General features: G+C 40.8%; 1 protein-coding gene across 1 annotated transcript in view; it reads right to left on the bottom strand.

Moving 5' to 3' along the window:
- LOC115107488 (nesprin-2-like) overlaps positions 1-26674 on the bottom strand; it is a 217424-nt gene that overhangs the window by 51949 nt on the left and 138801 nt on the right. The window contains exons 82-89 of the mRNA XM_065008488.1: positions 20250-20420; positions 19206-19339; positions 17808-18003; positions 9646-9828; positions 6592-6705; positions 6374-6528; positions 5990-6137; positions 4684-4778 (exon numbers count right to left, since the gene is read on the bottom strand). Of these exons, the coding sequence (XP_064864560.1) occupies positions 4684-4778; positions 5990-6137; positions 6374-6528; positions 6592-6705; positions 9646-9828; positions 17808-18003; positions 19206-19339; positions 20250-20420 (1196 nt within the window). The remainder of the gene's footprint in view (positions 1-4683; positions 4779-5989; positions 6138-6373; positions 6529-6591; positions 6706-9645; positions 9829-17807; positions 18004-19205; positions 19340-20249; positions 20421-26674) is intronic.

Here is a 26674-nt window from a genome sequence, read left to right as displayed (position 1 = left end):
ACAATGGGAACTTGCCTGCCTACCCACCAATTTGATCGATGCCAGATACATTTGATTGATAACTAAGAGATGTGCTAACTGTGGATAGTCATTCAAGTTCAGCATAGCTAGCAAGGAAAGTGATTATGGGGGAAAAAACTCAGTCACTCGCCCACTCGTCCAATGACGTCTCATCCTCCCAGCAACTAGTTAGTTAGCTAACTAACAGTTGGATATTTTTCATGAAGGCATGGCTATTTGGCTAGGACCTATATGAACGCCAAAATTGGAACCTACTGTTCCGACGCATATCGGCTCACGTTCCTCTGTATTGTTTCTCTGTCCCATTCTTCTGTTCCATTTAGGCTGTTATGTGTAGAGCCCAATGTAAAATTGTATAGGTTATGGTTAATAGATAACAACCAATCAGGCTGCCAATACATTGTGCATAATGAGTTGAAAATATAGCCCATCGCAGCTGGCAGCCATATAAAATTAATTCATAGAAGTCTTGCAGTCAAATGACCAAATCGGCCTCTAGTTGCCTCGTGTGGATTGTTAATAATATTTATCATAATTTCATATATACAGTTGAAGTCGCTAGTTCACATACACTTATGTTGGAGTCATTAAAACTCATTTTTCAACCACTCCACAAATTTTTCTGAACAAACTATAGTTTTCGCAAGTCTGTTAGAACATCTACTTTGTGTATGACACAAGTAATTTTTCCAACAATTGTTTACAGACAGAATATTTCACTTATAATGCACCGCATCACAATTCCAGTGGGTCAGAAGTTTACATACACTAAGTTGACTGTGCCTTTAAACAACTTGGAATATTCCAGAAAATGATGTCACGGCTTTAGAAGCTTCTGATAGGCTAATTGACATCATTTGAGTCAATCGGAGGTGTACCTGTGGATGTATTTCAAGGCCTACCTTCAAACTCACTTTTCAACCACTCCACAAATGTCTTCTTAACAAACTATAGTTTTGGCAAGTCGGTTAGGACATCTACTTTGTGCATGACACAAGTAATTGTTTACAGACAGATTATTTCACTTATGACTCACTGCATCACAATTCCAGTGGGTCAGAAGTTTACAATACACTAAATTGACTGTACCTTTAAACAGCTTGGAAAATTCCAGAAAATGATGTCATGGCTTTAGAAGCTTCTGATAAATGATGTCAATTAGCCTGAGTCAATTGGAGGTGTACCTGTGGATTAATTTCAAGGCCTACCTTCAAACTCAGCGCCTCTTTGCTTGACATCATGGGAAAATCCAAAGAAATCAGCCAAGACCTCAGGAAAAAAATTGTAGACCTCTGCAAGTCTGATTCATCCTTGGGAGCAATTTCCCAACGCCTGAAGGTACCACATTCATCTGTACAAACAATAGTATGCAAGAATAAACACCATGGGACCACGCAGCCGTCATACCGCTCAGGAAGGAGACGCGTTGTCTCCTAGAGATGAAAGTACTTTGGTGCGAAAAGTGCAAATCAATCCCAGAACAACAGGACCTTGTGAAGATGCTGGAGGAAACAGGTGCAAAAGTATCTATATCCACAGAAAAACGAGTCCTATATCGACATAACCTGAAATGCCGCTCAGCAAGGAAGAAGCCACTGCTTCAAAACCGCCATAAAAAAGACAGATTATGGTTTGCAAATGCACATGGGGACAAAGATCAAATTTTTTTGAGAAATGTCCTCTGGTTTGATGAAACAAAAATAGAACTGTTTGGCCATAATGACTATTGTTATGTTTGGAGGAAAAATTGGTAGGTTTGCAAGCCGAAGACCACCATCCCAAATGTGAAGCACGGGGGTGGCAGCAAGATGTTGTGGGGGTGCTTTGCTGCAGCAGGAACTGGTGCACTTCACAAAATAGATGGCATCATGAGGTAGGAAAAGTATGTGGATATATTGATGCAACATCTCAGGACATCAGTCAGGAAGTTAAAGCTTGGCCACAAATGAGTCTTCCAAATGGACAATGACCCCAAGCGTACTTCCAAAGTTGTGGCAAAATGGCTTAAAGACAACAAAGTCAAGGTATTGGAGTGGCCATCACAAAGCCTTGACCTCAATCCTATTGAAAATGTGTGGGCAAAACTGAAAAAGCGTGTGCGAGCAAGGAGGCTTACAAACCTGACTCAGTTACACCAGCTCTGTCAGGAGTAATGGGCCAAAATTCACCCAACTTATTGTGGAAAGCTTATTGAAGGCTACCCAAAATGTTTGAACCAAGTTAAACAATTTAAAGGCAATGCTACAAAATACTAATTGAGTGTATGTAAACTTCTGACCCACTGGGAATGTGATGAAAGAAATAAAAGCTGAAATAAATCATTGTCTCTACTATTATTCTGACATTTCACATTCTTAAAATAGAGTGGTGATCCTAACTGAACTAAAACAGGGAATTTTTACTGGATTAAATGTCAGGAATTGTATTTGGCTTCTGACTTCAACTGTATATAAAAATAAAACAAATTTGAGAATGTGTTTCCCAGTCAAACGGTTTTGTTATAGTTCAGGCTTCTTTGATATACTGTATATAAAATGTTATATTGGGATGCAAACTCAAAATTGAATACATTTCAACTCTATATCTGACATGGTACAGGTGTCTTATTTATTTTAAGGTCCTATCCATGTGTGAGGTGAATACTTCTATATCAAAGTAAATTTGTTTAAGACTAGCAAGAAACACTCTGTGTGACCCATTGTGTTCATGCTATTGAACAGCCTGGGTATTCAGGGTCTCTCATTACTCCACACTTGGCCGACAGCTTAGGGGGAATTTGAGAAATATAGCCTACTCCAATAAACCAACTAGTGGGGCTACCAACTAGTAATATACACAGATAGGTATCACACACATTTTCTAGAAGTTTCCGGGATACACAGTAAACTATTACAGGAATAATGATATAGACAGCTTTTTAGAATCCCTACTTGCAGGTGAATGCATAGATTGTTTTTGGATAATTGAAACAAAGTTTTTATATTCTACTATTTTGAACAAAATAAATTAAAATATAAAATATGACCTGAACCTGGTCCCCATAGAAACACGTTTAATTCACCTACAATAATAACAAAACATAGGTTCGGTGAATCAACGTTTCAGATCTGATCCAACTTCATTATTTTTTATTTCATTCAACTTATTTGACAGGGATGAATGCACATAGATCAACAACATTTCAGTAAATGTTCCAGATTTAGCCTGCTAATTTAATCTGCAGTTCTTGGTGAACCTCCACTTAAATCAATCTCCTCCCGTTTCTACTGATAAAACACTGTCTAACTAGCAGGCCTCTATGGATGAGCCCCAAATGGCACATTCATATGACTAGTCAAAAGTAGTGCACTCTATAGGGAATAGGGTGCCATGTGGGACGCAAACTGTAACTCTTAGGCTGATACGAAGATGAAGTTGGAGGAGATGACGCTTGGAGCAGTTGTTGTGACCAATAATCTCCCCTTCCTCCTGAAGTGTGCACTCATTCACCTCCCTACACAAATTCAAAATGAGCTAGAGGGAGTTTCCATATATCAGTCATTTCCTTCGGGAGAAAAGAGAGATTATTGGGATGTAACCAGAGAGTTTTTTTTATAAAGCTTGGAAGTTTCCACGCTAGATGCACAACGACCAAATTATGTGGCGGTCCTTAGTGTCAGCCATCTTGCTGTTCCAGAGAATAGTACAGCTCCCCAGTGTGTGTGTGTGTGTTTTGTATGCACATGCACATGCGTGCATGCGTTTGTGTGTGTGCACGTGCATGTGTTCACATGTATGCCTATTTGTGTGTGTGTGTGTGAGTGTGTGTTTTATGGTCACAGCTGGGACGCCATTACCCAAGCTAGAAAGAACGCGGCAGGAAAACCACATTTTTTATTACTTTACGAGATGGCAGATCCTCAGAAGAAATAAAAGACTGCAAGCTTTGATTTCCTAACCACTGGAGTCCAGTGTGTGATGGAATGATAAACCCAGCGTAACCACTTAGTTGGCCCTGTTGAAATTTATAGTGTTAAAATGAAGATGGAAAACACCCACCCACACTCTTATAATATAACCTTAAAGATGGAATCCACATGAGTGGAAACAGCACCACATGCCCGCCCACGCACCTTTGTTATTGTTTTTGTTTTGTGGACGAAATAGGTGAGGTGTGTCGAGCAGTGTGGTAAAATAAAATGGTGTATATTCTGCTGTTCTATTGTGTGTGCAATGATGTCTGAGACTTCTTTGTTGTTGTAATATCCCAAACGGACATGGCAGTTTCACAATTAAGGATTCCAGCTTTAAGTTGCCATAATTAGCACACTGAGATGCAATATTTCGTTGTTTTTTTTGTAAGACATCAAATATATTATCTTTAATTGAGAGTTATTTATCTTTCAATTCACACATATTTCAGTTTTGTTTAATGATACTACTTTGAGTTATTAGCTTTGAATTATGCATTCTGAAAATCAAGGACAGGTTCACTTCAAGGTTAATTCAGGAAATAAACTTAGATTCCAATTCAATAATTGAAAAAAGTATATATCTTCAATGACCTTTCAATGAACTAAGAAGGAGAAGCAATTTCATTCATATAATGTTTTTTCTATTGATTGACTTCAATTCAAATTGACCCCAACCCTGCTAGAAATGTAGCCTACTGCACTCCTTTACCTTTTCTCCTCTGGCGTGTCTTCAATTGACTTCATTGAGATGACGATCACCCCTCTCAAGAGTTGGTGCCCAGCCAATACTTCAATCCGGAGTCTCTGTTTCATAACAAGGAATATCAATTAACCAAATTCATTGAATACAGCCCTTTTTACATCATCGGCTGTCACAAAGTGCTTTACTTTTACCTGGCCTGAACCCCAAACCAAGCAATGCAGAAGCAGAAGCACAGTGGCCAGGAAAAACAACCTAGAAGGCACAAACCAAGGAAGAAACCTAGAAAGCAACCAGGTTCAGAGGGGTGGCCAGTCCTCTTCTGAGCATAGAATACATTAAATATCGGAGCAGTGGCTTAGGACTGATAATGGACTTAATCAACATGAATGTGTGAATAATATGCTAGAGTTAAATCAAGACTATCGAGCGTTGCCATGAACAACCGTACTGTTGTTTTTTTTTGTTACTCCTTTTTCTCCCCAATTTCATCATATCCAATTACGATCTTGTCTCATGGCGGCAACTCCCCAACGGGATCAGGAGAGGACGATAGACGACCCTCCAAACCGCGCTCCTCAACACCCGCCAGCACCAATGTGTCGGAGAAAACACATTCAACTGATGACCAAAGTCAGCCTGCAGGCACAAGGAGACACTAGAGCCCGATGAGCCAAGTAAAGCCCCCCCGGGCCAAATGCTCCCTTAACCCGGACGACACTGGGTAAATTGTGCGCTGGCGTATGGGACTCCCGGTCACGGCCGGTTGTGACACAGCCCGGGATCAAACCCGGGTCTGTATTGATGCAGTGCCTTTGACCGCTGCGCCACTCGGAAGGCCTACTGTTGTTTTTTTAAAGTGGATATTTCCAAGGTTTACGTGGAATCAATTCTAATATGCAGCTTAGCCTGAAATACACAGTGGTCTGTGAGATATTGCAGAAGCCCTATATGCCCAAAATATAGTAGTTCATTTTCATTTGATTTTCTTTATATTGTTTAATTTTTATAAAAAATATATCTTAGTCTCCTGGCTGGTCTATCGGTAATGCTGCAGCCTCTAGCAGACATGTATGTCTACAGTGCCGCCATGCGTTAGAATCTGGCCTACTGGCCTTCGACACATCCTTTCACTATCTTTCCCCACTTTCATCCTCTCTTCCCCACTTTCATCCTCAATCTAAAATATATCTATATCTTATTCAGGACCTCTAAGAGATGGGTGGTGATACAATGCCAGCCATAATGATTGAGAAGATTATCTGAAGATTAGAACAATGGGAGAAGATTTTATTTTTAAAAAAGGGTAATGAACCTGATGGATTGCCAGTTGCTCACGGAGGCCGGAGTAGTTTCCAGAAACGTCTGGGGCCAAGTCCTCCTCCATCTTCTCCTGGAAGCCCTCCCAGCTGTCCCACTTCTGTTGAAGGCTCTGGGAGTGCTGGGCCTCAGCTTGCAATTTTCTGTTGAGCACACACACACGTGTAAGTACACAAACACACAAACAGACCAAATCACACACAATACATGTCCAATTATTCAGTAAAATCCCTTATGTTTATTCTTGGGAATTAATGTTAATTGTACCCCCCAGCTGATATTGGGTCAGTTTTGCACTTTCCCCACTAATGGTTAAGGTAAGGATTGGGGGAGAGGAGGCTGATCCTACAGTAGATCTGTAAACAATTGGCCCACTTACCTGTTCATATGGGAGGCGCAGTAGAGGGCCTGCGCCCACTTCCTGGTCAGGGACTTCAGTCTATCTGCTTCCAGGCCATCCAGGGTCACAGAAAGGCTTGCCTCAGTGAGGTCATCCAGGGCAGGATGCAGATGGCTCAGCGCCATCAGAGCAGTCTGAAGGAGCAATGAATAAATAAGAGTATGTGTGTGTCCATGCGTGTGTGTTGTCTGACTCACCTTCACACTGTCCATGCTGCAGACATCAGAAGTGAGCATGTGACGCAAAGCCTCGGTCTGCAGCTCCAGTGAATCCATACTAGTGCTAATTGTGTGGCGCTGATCCAAATCCTCCTGTAAGCAAACACACAAACACATACAGTGAAGTCCAAAATAATTGCCACCCTTGATGAGCAAAAAATAAGATAAAGGAAACAAACACTGAGCTATATTGTATGCAACAACAAAAAATTGGCTAACCCTAACCTAAAGATTATTATAAATAAAATCAAACTAAATTACATCTGCATTAACATTCTACTATATTTAAATTAATCTCATTTTAAGGAACTGTATTGTGGCTTCCATGGCTTCCTGTTTCACTGGGGTATAAAAATGTGGTAACACGCATGTAAAATCCCTTTCTCATCCATCAGCATGGGGAAAGGAAAATAACTCACTACTGAAAAGAGACAAATGATAGTTGACTTTCAAAAAAAAAAAATCAGGCAATGGGTATAAAAACAACAACAGAAAAACCAAATATACCACTTACCACAGTTAGAGCAACAATTGCCACGTTTAAAACCACTGGTAAATTTGCCGGGTTAAGGATGCATGTACAGTGCATTCGGAAAGTATTCAGACCCCTTGACTTTTTCCACGTTACAGCCTTATTCTAAAATTGTTTATTTGTTTTGTTTGTTTCATCTACACACAATATCCCATAATGACAAAGTGAGAGCAGGCGTTAAGATATTTTACACATGTATTAAAAAACATACCTTATTTTTTACATAAGTATTCAGACCCTTTACTATAAGACTCAAAATAGAGCTCAGGTCCATCCTGTTTCCATTGATCATCCTTGAGATGATTGGAGTCCACCTGTGGTAAATTCAATTGATTGGACATGATTTGGAAAGACAGGCACCTGTCTATATAATGTCCCTCAGTTGACAGTGCATGTCAGAGCAAAAATCAAGCCATGAGGTCGAGGGAATTATTCCGTAGAGCTCTGAGACAGGATTGTGTCGAGGCACAGATCTGAGGAAGGGTCACAAAACATTTCTGCAGCATTGAAAGTCCCCAAGAACACAGTGGCCTCCATCATTCTTAAATGGAAGAAGTTTGGAACCACCAAGACACTTTCTAGAGCTGGCCACCCAGCCAAACGGATCAATGGTGGGAGAAGGGCCTTGGTCAGGGAGGTGATTAAGAACCCGATGGTCACTCATACAGAGCTCCTGAGTTCCTCTGTGGAGATGGGAGAACCTTCCAGAAGGACAACCATCTCTGCAGCACTCCACCAATCAGGTAATTTATGGTAGAGTGGCCAGACGAAAGCCACCCCTCAGTAAAAGGCACATAACAGCCCGCTTGGAGTGTGCCAAAAGGCACCAACAGGACTCTCAGACCATGAGAAACAAGATTCTCTATTCTAATGAAACCAGTGCCTTATCTGGAGGAAACCTGGCACCATCACTACAGTGAAGCATGCTGGTGGCAACATCATGCTGTGGGGATGATTTTCAGTGGCAGGGACTGATTCAGTCAGGATTAAGGGAAAGATTAAAGGCGCAAAGTACAGAGAGATCCTTGATGAAAACCTGCACCAGAGTGCTCAGGACCGTAGACCCGATCGAACATCTCTGGAGAGACCTGAAAATAGCTTTGCAGAGATGCTCCCCATCCAACCTGACAGAGCTAGGGAGGATGTGCAGAGAAGAATGGGATAAACTCCCCAAATACAGGTGTGTCAAGCTTGTAGCATCATATCCAAGAAGACTTGAGTCTGTAATCACTGCCAAAGGTGCTTCAACAAAGTACTGCGTAAAGGGTCTGATACTTATGTAAATGTGATATTTCAGTTTTTTATTTTGAATACATTTTCAAAAAATCTAAAACCCTGTTTTTGCTTTGTCATTATGGGGTAATGTGTGTAGATAGATGGGGGGGAAAACAATTTAATCAATTTTAGAATAAGGCTGTAATGTAACAAAATGTGGAAAAAGTTAAATATTTTCTGAAATGCACGCTGTATATCTTGTCCCCACAAATAGTGAGGAAGATCATTTGGGAGGGAAAGAAAAATCCAAGGGCCATAGTTGGAGAATTATAGCATTTTGGGGTCCCTCGGCCTCCAAATCTACTATTGGAAGCCACCTTCATGCCAATAGGCTATTTGGAATGGCTGCCATAAAAAAAGCCTGGAGTTTGCTAAATGGCATTGGTACTTGAATTGGAAATGAGTGTTATGGTCAGATGAGACTTAAATAGAGCTGGTGGGTTTGGCGTCGAAAGAAGTATACATATGCAGAAAATAACCTAATTTCTACTGTAAAATATGGTGGTGGATTTTTGATGTTATGGGGCTGTTTTGCTTTGACTGGTCCTAGGGCCTTGGTAGAGTTCATGATGCTGTTGACCTTAACAAGTACCAGGACATTTTAGCCAAAAACCTAGTTGCCTCCACTAGGAGTCTGACACTTGGCACAAGTGAATCTCCAATCTCATAAAGCATTATAGAAAAAGGCTGAGTGCCGTTATCCTCGCAAGGAAAGGGTACACAAAGTATTGAAAACAGGGGAGCCAATAACTTTGACACCTATCTTGTTTTATTTTATTATTATTACTTGTTTAAACTAAATCGTTTTCTCTGAGAAATTGTATAAGTATGAAATAATTACATTTCCCAATTTTGTTCAGCATACAATATATTTTTGGAACATACATTCATAAAATGGCTATGCATTAATTTTGTTGTATAAATCCATCAATGTTGATGTTAACGTTTTTCCACAATATTTACAATAAAATCTGTTTGTTCTATTTTATATATTTACATTTTATACATTTATTTTGATTTATTTTACCTTTATTTAACTAGGCAAGTCAGTTAAGAACAAATTCTTATTTTCAATGACGGCCTAGGAACAGTGGGTTAACTGCCTGTTCAGGGGCAGAACGACAGATTTGTACATTGTCAGCTTGGGGGTTTGAACTTGCAACCTTCCGGTTACTAGTCCAACGCTCTAACCACTAGGCTACCCTACCCTGGCTTTCCCCTCTCACCTGAAGACGTGCACGTTTCCCTGACAACGCCTGGCCCAGCAGCACCAGGTCACGTGACAACAACATGGACTTTGATTGAACGATGGCGGCGACAAGTGGCTCCGCCTGTCCAATCAGAGGCTTGGAGGCTTCCAGGACTTCGCCCAGACTGCCTTGAACATCCTCAAAGCCAACCTGCTGATGCTGGAAAATTCACACACACACACACACACACACACACACACACACACACAAGTGAGATGCTACTGTCATAAATGTGTGAGACATTGCCAATTCACTAGGGCTGCAGATTTTTGTTCTACCACTTACATGACTAACCTGCCACTAGTGAACTTATCACCAAGCCCTTGATTAGTTGGTTCATGTTTGTTATTGCTTGAAAGAAAAATGCACCCCTGTGGGGTCCCCAATTGAAAATCACTGGCTTGGGTAAGACATACATGATACATACGGGTAGAGGTCGCCCTTAGGTACAGTTCTAGGATCAGCTTAGGGACAACGCTACTACAGTATTTGCTTTGTTTTTCTCTGCATATTGTTGTGTTTATTGGGTCTCAAATTCAGAGGGAAACAACCTCCTTGTCTTGAATTCACACAGCAAAACAGATGAGTATTTTAATTAAAAGTATATGAGTGGTTTTTCAAGTAGGCACGGATGACGAATGGGTTGTGCTCTAATGGAGCGAGTGGAAGATAGGTTGCTCACTGATTACAAAATAATAATATTGAATATTATTTTTCTTGGTCTGCAGAATCAGGTATGTGGTAGAGGAGAACACACATACATGCACTCACACACGCAAGGCACAGCACGGCCCATTGTTGCTATTGGATAATTCCACACCAGCGTAGGTCGAAAATATTTTTGGTATCTCTGATTGTTTTGGCAATTCTGACATAGTAACTTCATTGGGAGGAAGGATGTTTGAAATGCTTTTTACATTTGTATCACAGACCATTTTTTTTAGAAGGTCATGATGATTTTTCTTTACCTATACATGCCTCTGTAAGACCCTATAATCTGTGTACCGTACACGGAATAGCCCTATTTTGAGAGCCCATTCACAGCACCGCATCCTCACTTCCGGGACAGAATGCTTCCTGCCTTCTTCAAAGTGGAGACAAGACAAGAGGAGTCTACAGTGTAGACCCACCTTTTTATTTTTTATTATAGGGCAATACAGAGGGAAGAGCAAAGGGGAGAGTTGGAATTTCAGGGGGTTAGAATGGTAATGAAACCCTGCTACCACATATTATGCCCAATCCAAAACTAGCCCATAACCAGTAGCCACTTGTGGAGATCTGAGAGGATTGGATAGGTGTGAACAGGAGTGTGTTAAAATAAGGTGTAGGTGTTCACAAGTCCAAAATTACACCTTGACTACCCAGGACTACCCTTGACACATTCATTTTTCCTGATTGTAAAATTAGAAAACTATTCCTCTCAGATCCTGCGTGCCTCTCAAAATCTTGGGCTTGTTTCCCGCTGGGGCTACCCATATGAAAATGTATGCATAAACTACTGTAAATCGCTATGGATACAAATGTCTGCTAAAGTGCCTTCAGAAAGTATTCGTACCCTTGAATTATTCCACATTTTGTTGTGTTAAAGCCTGAATACAATTTGTATTACATATACAGAAGAAAAATAAACACAACATGTAACAATTTCATTGATATTACTGAGTTACAGTTCAAATAATGAAATCAGGCAATTGAAATAAATTCATTAGGTCCTAATCTATGGATTTCACATGACTTGGGTATACAGATATGCATCTGTTGGTCACAGATACCTTAAAACAGTGGGAATCACAATGGGCCTCAGGATCTCATCATGAAATTGACATCAATAAAATGCAATTCTGTTGGTTGTCCATAGCTTATGCCTGCCCATACCATAACCCCAACGCCACAATGGCATTGGGACGTTCACAACGTTGGTATCACACCTGCCAGGTGGATGGATTATCTAAGCAAAGGAGAAATGCTCACTAACAGGGATGCAACGCAATTTGTGCACAACATTTGACAGAAATAAACTTATAAACTTTTTTTGCACATTTATTGAACATGAAATAAATAACAATTACATAAGTCAATACTTTGTAGAAGCACCTTTGGCAGTGATTACAGCTGTAAGTCTTTCTGGGTCTCTCTTTCCACACCTGGATTGTGCAATATTTGTCCATTATTCTTTTTTAGTTTTTATTATTCAAGCTCTGTCAAATTAGTTGTTGATCATTGCTAGACAATCATTTTTAGGTCATTTTCAAATCTGAAACTCGGCCACTCCAGTGTAGATTTGGCCTTATGTTTTAGGTTTATTTTCTTGCTGAAAGGTGAATTAATGTCCTGGTCCAACTCCCCAGTCCATAACGAATCTGTGTTTGAAATTCACTGCTCGACTAAGGGACCTTACAGATAATTGTATATGTGGGTTACAGAGATGAGGCAGTCATTCAAAAATCATGTTAAACACTACTGCACACAGAGTCCATGAAACTTATTATGTGAGTTGTTAAGCATAACAAAGGGGTTGAATTCTTACTGACAAAAAACATTTAAGCTTTTAATTTGAAAAAATAAAAAAAAAATAAAAATAATGATTCTACTTTGAGGGGTATTGTGTGTAGGCCAGTGACCAACATTTTTTCATAAATGTTTAAACTTCTTAGGGCTCCTTTTTTTCTTGTCTTCCTGTCTGAATGACGTGCCAAAAGTAAACGGCCTGTAGCTCAGGCCCTGACACTACATGCTATAGCTGGGACACTTTGAATGACAAATCAGAGGAAGATTTTCAAAAAGTAAGTGAATATTTAATCGTTATTTGTGAATGTATGAAACCTGTGCCGGTGGAAAAATGTTTTGATGTGGGGGGCCGTCCTCAAACAATCGCATGGCATGTTTTCGCTGTAATAGCTACTGTAAATCAGACAGTTAAATGAACAAGAATTTAATCTTTCAGCCGATATAAGACTGATGTACTGATGCGGTAGCACAAAAAAGGGCTCTGATGACACCTCCTTTACTGGATCCGCCCACACCTTCACCACTGGCTCCGCCTCTTAAGTAGGAGCCAAATAACTGGTTCGATGAGCTTCCTTACGTTCAAGTACCGCCCCCAGATGAGGAAGAAGGCGAGTCATCGACAAAACAAGAAAAAGCTAAACCAACAGTAGAATGTGACTGGGTTAATTTGATGCAAGATTTGGGCTTAGAGGATACATAGGCACTGTCATTAGTAATATATTCACACTGACATATCACACTGACCCTTTACAGGAATAGCTCGCCGCAAGATTAGAATGTGAGTCAGCGCTAAGGGTGACAGGGTCCCGAAAATAGTATATAAGAAGAATGCCTTCATTAAGAGGGCATGATATATTTACTTGACTTATCACTGACAGGCAGCTCGTGATATTTCAACCTATCATCACCCCAAAAGGTAATATCTGACTCTCATACTCTAGAACAATTGTAACTTGTGATTTCTGGATTTTGTAAAGAGACGAACAGAGACAACTACCCTGTCCACTCCCATTGCTTAATAAATCTACTCCGTAACTGGAGTAGATACACAGCATCAGTGGTGTTACGAAGGGTCTTGATCTCGACACAGCCTTTTAACATGATTCAGCGAATCATAGTACAACTGAGTGATTGGATAAAACCTCTAGAGAAATTGTGAGTTGAAGAACATACTCTTTGGGAACCAACCAGGTCAGCTAAGGTAATTAACCGCTTGTTGTAATACATGTATGAGGCATTAAGAGTTCAAGTGTTTTGATGATTGTTGATGTAATAGATTAAGGACCAAAAAGAAACTGTAATAACGTGTACTACTGTGTGAATTGCAAACATCGAATAAAAAGTATAAACTAGCCCCAAAACCCTAGGGGAGAGAACACCTCTGACACTCCCGTTCTAGGGGAACAAGACTAGTTTCTACACTAAAGACAATATAACGGTTTGGACAGAATAATCATTTTATTGTAACAGATATCCTCTATATTAATATTCAAGTAGTATTAGTCGACGGACATAGACTGTAAATCGTAACCAAGTTATAGATTGCGTGAGTCTAGATATAAGAGCATACAAAGGGAAAGTAAAACACAAGGTACTCTGAGTCTGATTGATATTATCTAGGATCCCGAAACAAGCCTAACGGCATCACACAAGGCTCATCTCTGAATAAAGGGCAGGATACATAACCAGTTCAGTCCACCTGTTAGCCGGGTGACATAAGAACTTCAGTGAGACGACTTGTATCACTCTCGATGGGGGTACCTTAACAGTCCTATAGCAAAATCCCCTACCGCGACAGTAACTAAATGTTTAAAATCCATATTATTTAAGGTTATTTATTTGAATTGAGCACCCTCCAGTTTCACTGGAAGTTGTCCCGCTAGCGGGACTCTTAGCCCTAAGAAGTAACACAACAACATTTGGAAAAAGTCATGGGGTGTGAATACTTTCTGAAGGCACTTTATTTGTATATAGATTAGATCCAGCCTACACAAGCGTATAGGGAAGGAGACAGTAATGTAAAAGCTTGAGTGACAATAACAGTCATTAATTTGTTTCTCAGGAAAATCAGCTAACTTCCTGCATTTCAACACGTTTCCATGGTGCAAATAGAAAAACATGCCGCTTTCTAATGCTATTCTACGCATTTTGTCATGAGGCTAAGAATTTTTCTGCAGTTTTAAAGCTAATTTCCTGCAACACTTTTTGCCATTAGGCAGGGACATACATGTGCTGTTTTATAGCTAACGTCATGCTTTTATTCACATTTTTGCATGAAGATGAGAGAACATTTTGCAGCTTTGAAGTAAATGTCTTGCAATTATACACATTTTGCTATCATATGCTATCTGGGGAACCCACCGACCTCCAGGGAATTGTTGAGCTATCTGACATAAGACATTGGTTGCTAGGATTCAGTTGCAGTTGTAGTGTTCTACATGTAATTATATGGTAATTGCGACACTGTAGGGGTCCAATTTGAATTGAAGTCAGTCAATTCAGGAAGTAAACTGAAATGGCAACATAATAATTCAAAATATACAGTACCAGTCAAAGGTTTGGACACACCTACTCATGTAAGGGTTTTTCTTAATTTTGACTATTTTCTACAGAAATATAGTGAAGACATCAAAACTATGAAATAACACGTGGAAGCATGTAGTAACCAAGAAAGTGTTAAACAAATCAAAATATATTTTTTATTTGAGATTCTTCAAAGTAGCGACCCTTTGCCTTGATGACAGCTTTCCACACTTGGCATTCTCTCAACCAGCTTCATGAGGTAGTCACCTGGAATGCATTTCAATTAACAGGTGTGCCTTACTAACAGTTCATTTGTGGAATTTCTTTCTGTCTTAATGCATTTGAGCCAATTAGTTGTGTTGTGACAAGGTAGGGGTGGTATACAGAAGATAGCCCTATTTGATAAAAGGCCAAGTCCATATTATGGCAAGAACAGCTGAAATAATCAGACAGAAATGACAGTCCATCATTACTTCAAGACATGAAGGTCAGTCAATCTGGAAAATTTCAAAAATGTTGAAAGTTTCTTGAAGTGCAGTTACAGAAAACATCAAGCGCTATGATGAAACTGGCTCTCATGAGGACCGCCACAGGAAAGGAAGACCCAGAGTTACCTCTGCTGCAGAGGATAAGTTCATTAGAGTTACCAGCCTCAGAAATTGCAGTCCAAATAAATGCTTCACAGAGTTCAAGTAACAGACACATCTCAACATAAACTGTTCAGAGGAGACTGCATGGACCAAGTCTTCATGGTCGAATTGCTTCATAGAAAACACTACTAAAGGACATCAATAACAAGAAGAGACTTGCTTGGGCCAAGAAAAACGAGCAATGGACATTAGACCAGTGGAAATCTGTCCTTTGGTCTAATGAGTCCACATTTGCGATTTTTGGACTGTCTCTCTCGGATGACAGCTGGCCTGCCTGATGCCATAGTCCAGGTAGGCTTAGATAGTGTTCATATCCTTGCCCTCAATGCCCTGGGATTTGATATCTGCAGGCCTAATGCACATAGCCTACTTAAAACATAATAATATTTACTTGTGTTGGTGACATTGTTTACATTTAGCGAGGATGCGGTAAATACTAATAACTGTTCACAGGGAGTAATAAATAGAGTATTATTGTTGAAAGTAGTAACGAGTAATAGGTCATATTTTTTTATTTGTTTTGAGTAACAACCCCAACACTGGCCATGAGGCAACCTCTATAATAATGTTTTTGATTTGTTTTGAGTAACAACCCCAACACTGGCCATGAGGCAACCTCTATAATAATGTTTTTGATTTGTTTTGAGTAACAACCCCAACACTGGCCATGAGGCAACCTCAATAATAATGTTTTTGATTTGTTTTGAGTAACAACCCCAACACTGGCCATGAGGCAACCTCTATAATAATGTTTTTGATTTGTTTTGAGTAACAACCCCAACACTGGCCATGAGGCAACCTCAATAATAATGTTTTTGATTTGTTTTGAGTAACAACCCCAACACTGGCCATGTGGCAACCTCTATAATAATGTTTTTGATTTGTTTTGAGTAACAACCCCAACACTGGCCATGAGGCAACCTCAATAATAATGTTTTTGATTTGTTTTGAGTAACAACCCCAACACTGGCCATGAGGCAACCTCAATAATAATGTTTTTGATTTGTTTTGAGTAACAACCCCAACACTGGCCATGTGGCAACCTCTATAATAATGTTTTTGATTTGTTTTGAGTAACAACCCCAACACTGGCCATGAGGCAACCTCAATAATAATGTTTTTGATTTGTTTTGAGTAACAACCCCAACACTGGCCATGAGGCAACCTCAATAATAATGTTTTTGATTTGTTTTGAGTAACAACCCCAACACTGGCCATGAGGCAACCTCAATAATAATGTTTTTGTTTATAAGTGTTTTTTATTCATTTTTGATCCGCTTTTTGTTTCTGATCATTTACTGAGTCGTGTTTTGACCCATTTTTATTTAGAATGTATGTATCTGAATGAGTTTGAAGACTGTTGGCAGTTTGGCTTGGCTAGCTAACATTAGCTTTGAATGGGACTGTTGTTGCTTGAATGCCTCAACATCGCAAAAGCAAGTGACTCGAGACGGGAGAGGACTACATTACTGGAAAGGGCTTGCAGTAGTGAAGATTGTCAACTACTCTGACTGTTACCAAATGTGTGGCAGCAGTGGCATCACCCAAGTGGGTGCTGCACAAATGGTAGTGCTGGAGGAATAGAAAATGATCTACGAAACCCAAAGCACGGAGAGGACGTTGGAGTTGGCATTGATGAGGCTACGGACCTGTCTGTTTCTGACTCCCTGGCTGTGACTGAGATGCTGCCTCCTCCTGACCATAAATATTTTCTCTACTCCACTCACCATCCAAAGTGCTTGAACTGAATAACATCGGACTTCTGAACTTTCTAGATTAGCGCACACACGTTTTTTTTCTTGATGTATACTCAATTCAGCTGCCATGTATACTGAAATAAAACTCAACTCAATAAACTGAAAAGAAGAAGCTATATACACACTAAGTGTACAAAACATTACGAACACCTCCCTAACATTGAGTTGAACCCGCTTTTGCCCTCAGAACAGCCTCAATTTGTCGTGGCATGGACTCTACAAGGTGTCGAAAGCGTTCCACAGGGATGCTGGCCCATGTTGACTCCAGTGCTTCCTACAATTGTGTCAAGTTGGCTGGATGTCATTTGGGTGGTGGACCATTCTTGATTCACACACGAAACTGTTGAGCGTGAAAAACCCAGCAGCGTTACAGTTCTTGACACACTCAAACCGGTGAGCCTGGCACCTACTACCATACCCCGCTCAAAGGTACTTAAATATTTTGTCTTGATCACTGACCCTCTGAATGGAACACATGCATAATCCATGTCTCAATTGCCTCAAGGCTTAAAAATCCTTCTTTAACCCGTCTCCTCCCCTTCATCTACACTGACTGAAGTGGATCAATAAGGGATCATAGCTTTCACCTGGATTCACCTGGTCAGTCTTTGTCATGGAAAGAGCAGGTGTTTCTAATACACTGTACACTCAGTAAACTTCAATTAGAATTAACCCCAACCCGAGTGACAGTGGTACTCACCTTGATGGCATCGACCAGGTCCTGTGTGGAGTGGCATGGTGTTGACAGGAAACTGAGCAGCGCCCCCCACTGTTCCTGGTGGTGTTGCAGGCGGACGGAGCATTGTTCGTACAGACGGTTGTACTCCCCCCAGAACGACAGCAGATCCCCAGTTCTCAGCAGCTCCTCATCCACCTCCTGCACTAGCGCCTTCCACCTGACAGGGGGCGACAGTGTTTAAAACATAATAAAGGGGCAATCTGCGTTTCAAACAACAACAAAGTGGGCTGCCCGCCAATATTTTTTTTAATAAACTGAGGCATCTTGTTTTAAAGTTTTTCACTAGCCATTTACAAAGCAATATGACATGCTTTATGAATTATGAAGCCTTCATGTGCTTAAAATAAGTCAGTTGCTAACTGTGAGAGAAATGGAACTACAACATTAGTCGCAAAATGTTTCAAGTCACTAGTCTATGCCGACCACACAAACTAGTCTACTCTACACGAGTCCACCAAAAAGCTAGTTAGCTTTCGGCTTACCAGCTTGAACAAAATACTTATTTGTTTTGATTACAAAAATGTTTCAAAATTCACAAAAAAGTGTTGTTAGCTGATGCAGATGATCTCATAGAACAATACGTATAAGATATCCTAAGCCTGTGTTTACCACAGTTCAACAAAAAAAAACATTAATTTCCCTATTAAAGTGGCAGTCTTGGCAGTTTTCTGTCAGACCTTGGTTGGAAATACTTGAAAAATCGAGTCAAGTACTTGGAGCGTTGTTTGAGTCTGCTTGGAGTGCCAGATGGGCGGGGTTTGCAGTTTTGGGGTTTTTCTGTTTTTAATTAAGCTGGGCAAGCTCAAACATGCACAGATAAAGTACTTGAATCGAGTTAAGTATTTGAAACCCATGTTTGATTTCTCAATGGAAAACAAAAGCAAGTGTTTCTTATTGTTATATACATATATACATTGTTAAATATATTTTCTTCCATTTCGTGCTTACTAAACACCACCCTGCTGTTTGATTATGTCAAATTGCTAAGTCCACCTTAAAAGGACAATCTGCATTTTCTACATCCATTTTTGAATGTATTGATTATTGACGAATATAACTTGTAAATGCCTTATGAGCTTAGTTAAACTGTTGTACCCCATCAGAACCCCAAATCTAAGTTTGTTTTATTCCAATGTTTGTAAACAAAATAAATGTGAACAAAACATGGTTAAAACTATAATTTTGATATTATGGATGGTCAGTCCTTGCATCTATAGCTCTGTCTATGAATTTGAGTCTGGTCACATTTCTCCAGCCTTATCCCTTAGCTTTTTACTGGAACAGGAGCAGGGATGACGCTTTGTTATTGTTTCAACTGCTGATTGCCCCTTTAAAGGTCCAGTTAGCGGTGGTACTGACTGTGTTCTCTCCTCCTCAAGTCTCTCAATAAGGAGTTGGGCCGCTCCAGGACTGATAGTGTCCGACAAGCCTGCGTACGACTGGTCCAGAGCAGTCCACATCTCCGCCCCCATCCCAGCCTCCTCCTGGAGGCACTGTGGACAGAGAAACGTCATAGTGTAAACAAACACTCCCTTTCCAACTCATCAAACCAAACAGCATTTCATGACAAAATCTCCTACAGTATTGAGGCACGCTGTATATGGGAGATTTAGGTTTGGTAGCTTTACATGTTAGGAAGATATAGGCTTTCCAATACATCTGGCACACAATGTGTTTATGTCACATGTCCTATACCCACAATTTTGGGTTGTCTACAGTAGCTCAAGGTTAGAGTTGTGGTATCTCTTTCAATCATCTTTTAATTCATATTCATCTACCATTACAGTGGATTGTAAAATATCGGGCACTGTATCAGTGGTTAACGTTTGAGACAGAGAGGTTTCAAAACAGAGAGCCGGAACTGACGAGCACTTCTTGTATCGGCTGTTTAGCAGACTAGGGCAGGATTTTAACTAGCTGGTTGCCAATGACAAACTTGTCCCTTGCTGGTAGGTTTTCTCTGAATCGCAATACATTAGCTAGCTTTGAGTCAGTTTCTTAAGTAGCTGAATATGTCTTCAACAAATAGCTGGGAAAGTGACAGAATGACACATGGGCGGGGTTTGCAGTTTTGGGGTTTTTCTGTTTTTAATTAAGCTGGGCAAGCTCAAACATGCACAGATAAAGTACTTGAATCGAGTTAAGTATTTGAAACCCATGTTTGATTTCTCAATGGAAAACAAAAGCAAGTGTTTCTTATTGTTATATACATATATACATTGTCGGGCACTGTATCAGTGGTCCCTTCCTCTCTGTCTCAAACGTTAACTGTGTGCACTAAATGTGGATAACATAGCTAGCTTGGCGGTCATGACATGCTAAGATAGCGTGCTCAGGCACTTCTATGGGAACCGCCCCTTGATATGTCTCTTCTTATATGGTTGACAACTTCATCACACTCACCTGTAGCTGCTCCACATGCCTTTTGACCTGGTGGTAGGAGAGGAAGGGAGCACTGCTGTGTTCCAGACCACAGCGCAGCTTAGTGGTGTAGAATGAAACATCACCCAGCTCCTTCTCAAACTGGCCCCACTGAACCAGAACCCGCTGGAGATCAGGCCTCAGGCTCCCAACCTGTAGGGTTGGGAGAAAATACTGATAATGCCCTTTTCACACTTTCATGCTGACCCAAAACAAGCTGTGTTGGCTTGGATATTTAATTTTCACAATGACTTTTTCTGTATGGTTCCAGAAACTATGGTAGATGTGTAGCAAGGTCTGCTGAGTACAGCTTGGTTTTGCTCGACTCAGTTTAGCTCAGTAGTGTGTAAAACCCTTATATATCATATTGTATGACACATGCCAGAGCAGTGGAAATGCGGCAGCAATGGGGTCCTGGAGGACTCAAGTGTTTGCAGGCTTCTCTTTCAACCCAGCATGAAAATACCATTTTATTTTTTCCCCCTAGTTTTTTTATATGGGCACATATAACAAATAAAACCATGAGTAAAGATAGAATCATGCATGAAGTAAACAGCAATATTGAGTCGATTTCCACAACAACTAAGAGCATTGAAGTATGAGGCTAAACTTCTCCTCTGTTTTGACCCCATAGCTATCACTTTGCAGCAGCGTGAAGTGCACCGGTGCAGATGCGGAAATAGTCTGTCTGACTGTGTGAGAGCAAAGACTTGCATCATGCTCATCATGCTGAATACAGGGCCTATCATTAGTATTCACCCCTCTTGGATTTCTTCACATTTTATTGTGTTACAAAGTGGGGATTCAAATGGAGAAAAAGTTTTTTTATTTTGATCATGATCAGATAAGTATTCACCCCCCCTTTGAGTCAATACATGTTAGAAACACTTTTGGCAGCAATTACAGCTGCGAGTCTTTTTAAAAAATAATATGTTTATTATTTTACAATAAAAAATCGAATAAAAAAGACAGCAATACTAACAATGACATTCATTGTACTGTTGAATGGGATGGCCAATTTAGAGGACAAAACAAAACTTAACTCACACATACACAAAATAAAACAAAATCCTATTAGGTGGTACATGTATAAGAAGACATCATATAGTCATTACAAGCAGTGTAGTTAAGCCAAAAATAGATATTGAGTGGAGTACAGCACAGAGTAGCAGCAGATCCTCAACCCAGTTATGAAGCGGGACTAGACCATTTATCCAGTATCGGCTGCCATATTTTGTAAAACATTGGACTTCTATTGGAGGTATTGTATCGAATCTTTTCCATATGTATTACATTCCCTAAATCCCATAACCACATTTCAAAGGTGGGTACAGTCTCCAGTTTCCAAAATTGCAATATGAGCCTTTTGGCTAATAGAGTACAAAGAGAGACAGCTTTCCCTTCGTGGTTATTCCCATCAACTGTACCAAACAGAGCGGTCAATGGGTCTGGGGCTAGAACTCTATCAAAGGCTCTAGATAAGTAATCAAAAATGAGAGCCCAGTAAACATGTAACTTAGGACATGTCCAGAATAAGTGGGTCAACGTCCCCTCATCCTGCTTGCACCTCTCACACAGTGGTGAGGTGTCCGGGAATATTTTATGCAGTTTTACTTTTGAGTAATGTAACCTGTGTATCACCTTAAACTGTACACGTTTGTGTCTGGCATTCACTGAACTGTGGTTTATATTCCTGAGAGCTTCTACCCAGTCCTCATCTGAGATTTCTGATCCAAGTTCTTGTTCCCAAGCCCTTTTAATGGTGTCTGTGGATACCTCTATGTGGGCCTGTAGCACATCATACATTCTAGAGACCGACCCTTTTGAATGGGGTTTGACAAGGATCAAGCTATCTAATGTAGGACTATTTGGCTTCATGCCATACTGTGGGATATGTGTCCTTACGGAATTCCTGTTTTGGAGGTATCTGAAAAAATGTGTTGTTGGCATGTTGAACTTTCCCTGTAATTGTTGAAATGAAGCTAACTGACCATCTATTTATAGATTACCAATTGTTGTGAGCCCCTTCTCCCTCCACTGTGAAAACACCACATCATCCAATGCGGGGTGGAAAGCATGATTCAGGCAAATCGGGCTGTCAATGTATACAGTGGGTATATTAAGAGAATACCTAATCTGTTTCCAGATCCTAAGCGTATGACAAATGACTGGGTTAGAGTCATAAGTGGATTTTTTCACATATGATGGGCTATTAACAAGTGCAGGGAGTGAGGAACGTTGACAGGAGGCCTGCTCAGTCAAAAGCCATGCAGGCATATCCTTCTGTCTCATCGCAGGTAAACTTTCCCTCCAGAAAGACACAATGTTCAGATTAGCAGCCCAATAATACAGTTTAAAGTGAGGAAGGCCAAAGCCCCCCTCTATTTTGTACTTGCATAAATGCTTCTTTGAAATTCTGGCTGCCTTGTTATCCCATAAAAATGGAGTTACTATTGAATCCAGTTTCTTAAAATAGCTTTGTGGTATGAAATTGGGTAGACATTGGAAGAGGTAAAGAAACCTGGGTAGGACAATCAGTTTAATAGCGTTTATACGACCAACCAAGGAGATAGGCAGAGTTTTCCAAAAATCTATATTTTGTTTAAGCTGATATATTTTCATGTCCCAATTCGCTTTCAATAGCTGATCAAGGTCTCTTGTCACTACAATGCCAAGGCTTGTGAACTTGTCCATCACGGTTCTAAACGGGGTAGATTGCAGAAATTGCATATCCACAGGCTGTGATATTGGCATCAACTCACTTTTTTGCCAGTTTATCTTGTATCCCGAGATGAGCCAAATGTGTTTATCAAGTTAAGTAAGGGTGGAATAGAAGGCTTGGACAAAAACAAAAGAACATCGTCTGCATATAGGGAAATTTTGTGCTGTGTGTCCTTTATTTTAACAGAAGCTATATCGGCACATGCCCGAATGAGAGTAGCAAGGGGTCCATGGCTATAGCGAAGAGAGCAGGCGAAATAGGGCACCCCTGTCGGCACCCCTTGAACAAGCGGAATGACTGCGACATTTCTTGATTGGTTACCACGGACGCCATTGGGTGTGCATAAATAATTCTTATCCAATTAATAAATTCCTTTCCGAACCCGAAGTGCTCCAGAACCGACATCATATACTTCCACTCAATCCGATCAAACGCCTTCTCTGCATCACGAGCTATTACCACTGCCTCAACCTTATGATCATGATACATTACGTTGAAAAGGCGTCTCAAATTGTAGTGTATATGTCGGCCCGGGATAAAACCTGTCTGGTCAGGGTGTATGATGTCGGAAATGTATGTTTTCAATCGGTTTGCCAATATCTTTGTCAACACCTTGTTTTCTATGGGGAGTAACGACACGGGGCGATAAGACGACATCTCCATGGAATCTCTATCTTTTTTCAAGATCAGTGCTATTGTAGCCTCATACAGTGTTTGCAGGAGTTTGGCATTTTCTTTGGATTGTTTAAACATTCGCAACATAAGTGGAGATAGACTGGCGTAGTACTTCTTATATAATTCTATTACATATCCATCGGGCCCAGGGGCCTTGCTGTTTGGAAATTGTGCTATCGCTGTGTTAATTTCCTCTAAAGTTATCCCTGCATCGAGTGCAGAAGCTGCCCCCCTGTCTAGTTTAGGAAGTTCACATTCAGCGAGAAAGCGTTCCATAGTTTGTAGATCAGTAGCATCGCATTTTGATTGGTATAGCTCTGAGTAAAACTGCGCAAAGCATTTATTAATATCCTGCGGATCTGTTACTATTTTACCCTTCTTGTCTTTTATTTTGTGAATAGCTCTAGATGCCTGTACATGCCTTAGCAGTCTTCCTAATAATTTATGTGGTTTGTCACCCAGTTCAAAATAACTTTGTTGCGTTCTAGCAAGTAAAGAGCCCACCCGTTTCGAAAGGATGGTATTGTATTCATATTTTAACTTTGATCTTCTCAAGGACTGTATACGAGGAATTCGTCCTAAAAACGTTCTCCTGTTCCCCTAACTCTCTTTCAATTTCTCTCAGCCTAGTATTGGCGCGTTTCCTCCTCTCTGATGTATAAGAAATAATGTAACCTCTAATCACAGCCTTTAGAGATTCCCAAAGGGTGGAGTCGTCAACATCCCCCTGTGTTGTTAGTTCCGAGGAAAAAGTCAATCTGCTCCTTCAAATACTGACAAAAAGCCTCATCTTTCAGCAGGTATGCGTCTAAGCGCCACGGTCGCCGACCTGTCGACATATTGTCGAGTTTCAGCACCATGGACACAGGAGAGTGGTCCGTAATTAGAATAGGGTGATAGGTAACCGACTCAGCTGCTGAAATTAGTTTGGAGTCCAACAAAAAAATAGTCAATTCTGGAATATGATTTATGAACTGATGAAAAGAAAGAGTAATCCCTGTCTGTTGGGTGCGTCAGTCTCCAAATATCGACAATGTTAAGGTTTGTCATCAATGTATTTAGACAGACACTGGCAATGGATTGTTGAAGTGACCTTGATAGCTGTTTATCTAAAAGAGGATCTAACGTACAGTTAAAGTCCCCTCCAACAATAACACTTTATCCGAGATATTTGGTATGTCCTTAAATACCCTTTGAAAAAATAAATGGATGATCGAAGTTGGGTCCATATAAATTGACCAAGGTTACTGGTTTCGAATTCAGTGTACCAGCCACAATAATATACCGACCATTAGGATCTGAAATCGAGGATGAGTAAACAAACGGAATGTTTTTCCTTATCAGGATTGCTACCCCTCTCGCTTTTGCATCAAAGTTAGACTGGTATATCTGACCGATCCAGCCGACTCGTAGCTTGGCCTGAGCGGAGTGTTTAATATGAGTTTCTTGAAGAAGCACTATGTCAGCACCCAGTGATTTAAGATGAGAAAAAACCTTAGCTCGTTTCACCACATGCCCAAAGCCATTACAGTTCCAGCTGACTATCTTTATTCCACCTGGTCTACTCTGTGCTCTGTCACTATGTGGCATTTCTTATTTTAGAGCAAATTGTTGCTGTCATACAAAACTCAGAAGAAAAACATCCCGCCGTGCGGGAGCTTGTCATACCACCTGTACTAATAATACGCGTGAACATAAAACACATACCCCATCCCCCCTCCCGTCCCTTTACTGAGTGACTTCCCCAAACGAAGCACTCCTTGGCTAACACACAAACCTTAGGGTGTCTAGACATACAGCTTGAACTAACTCGTCGTCTATAGATGCTTCGCATATACGCTAATATTAAATAACACTTAACTCTCACGTTAGGGGGTGAGTGGCGCTAAAACATGATGTACCAAACAATGATATATTAGCCACAACATCTCACCAATCATAAGTCCCAAATTCTGATCTTCTAATCGAAAAGACATAGGCCGGAAATCCAAACACATTCCTGGCCTGTATTTGGTCATTTAGCCGGCTGACACAGCCGTTCTGTATCCTCAGCCAGGGAATTTGCTTGTCAAGAACAGATCCTTCGACTGTCACCTTAAACCGGGCTGGGAAGAGGAATCCATATCGGATGTTGGCCGCCCTGCATTTGTTGCGTACCTCATCATACTCTTTCCGTTTGTTCCTCACCTCCAAGGTAAGATCTGGGTAGAAAGACACCCTGGCTCCGTTGAAGTTAAGGGGGAACTTTTGACTAGCCAGCTTGAGGATGAGATCCCTGGTCTGGGGATAGTGCAGCCGTACAATGAATGGCCTTGGTGGCCCGCCCTTGGCCGGCTTCGATGCCTGAGATCTGTGTGTCCGGTCGATCAGGATGGCCGTTTTGAAGTGTTCACTCCCCAGCAGGGCCGGTATCAGCTCCGAGACAAATTCAGTGGGTTTCCCTTTCTCAGTGTCCTCCTGGATGCCACATATTCGGATGTTCTGGCGTCTTGAATGCAACTCGAGCATTTCCAGTCGGGCTTTCAGGGTTTTGTTGTCATTTTTGAACGTTGTGCACTGTTTCTCTATGTCCTGTAGCCTGGCCTCGTGATCGACTGTCGTCTGCTCAACCTCATGCACCCTTCTCTGAGTTGCCTTCACAGTTTCGGCCAAAGTTCCAATACTCTTTGAGATATCAGCCAATCTTGTGTCCACCTTCTTGCTTAGTGAGTTTATGGCAGCCAGTATGTCACTTTGCGTAGGCTCTGTGGGGAACTCTTGGAAACTAGCCTCTTCAGCTAACTCTTCGTGGGTTGGCGACGTTGAAATTGGTTCGTTGTCTATCTCATTCAAATTATCTTGTTTAGCGCTCCCTTTTTTGGTGTCTTTTCCCTTTGTCATATTTGTTTGAAGTTATAGGTCGTGAGAGGTTAAGATGAATACTAATTTGTTTCAAAATGGAGCGGAGCTCTAGCAAAGCACGTCTACTCCATAGCACACTCTCTAGCGCCCCCCAGCTGCGAGTCTTGTT

Source organism: Oncorhynchus nerka, linkage group LG24 (assembly GCF_034236695.1).
Source record: "Oncorhynchus nerka isolate Pitt River linkage group LG24, Oner_Uvic_2.0, whole genome shotgun sequence".
In the NCBI taxonomy this organism is placed as follows: domain Eukaryota; kingdom Metazoa; phylum Chordata; class Actinopteri; order Salmoniformes; family Salmonidae; genus Oncorhynchus; species Oncorhynchus nerka.
The sequence above is the reverse complement of the archived record's forward strand: the minus strand, read 5'-3'. Positions and strand labels throughout refer to the sequence as shown.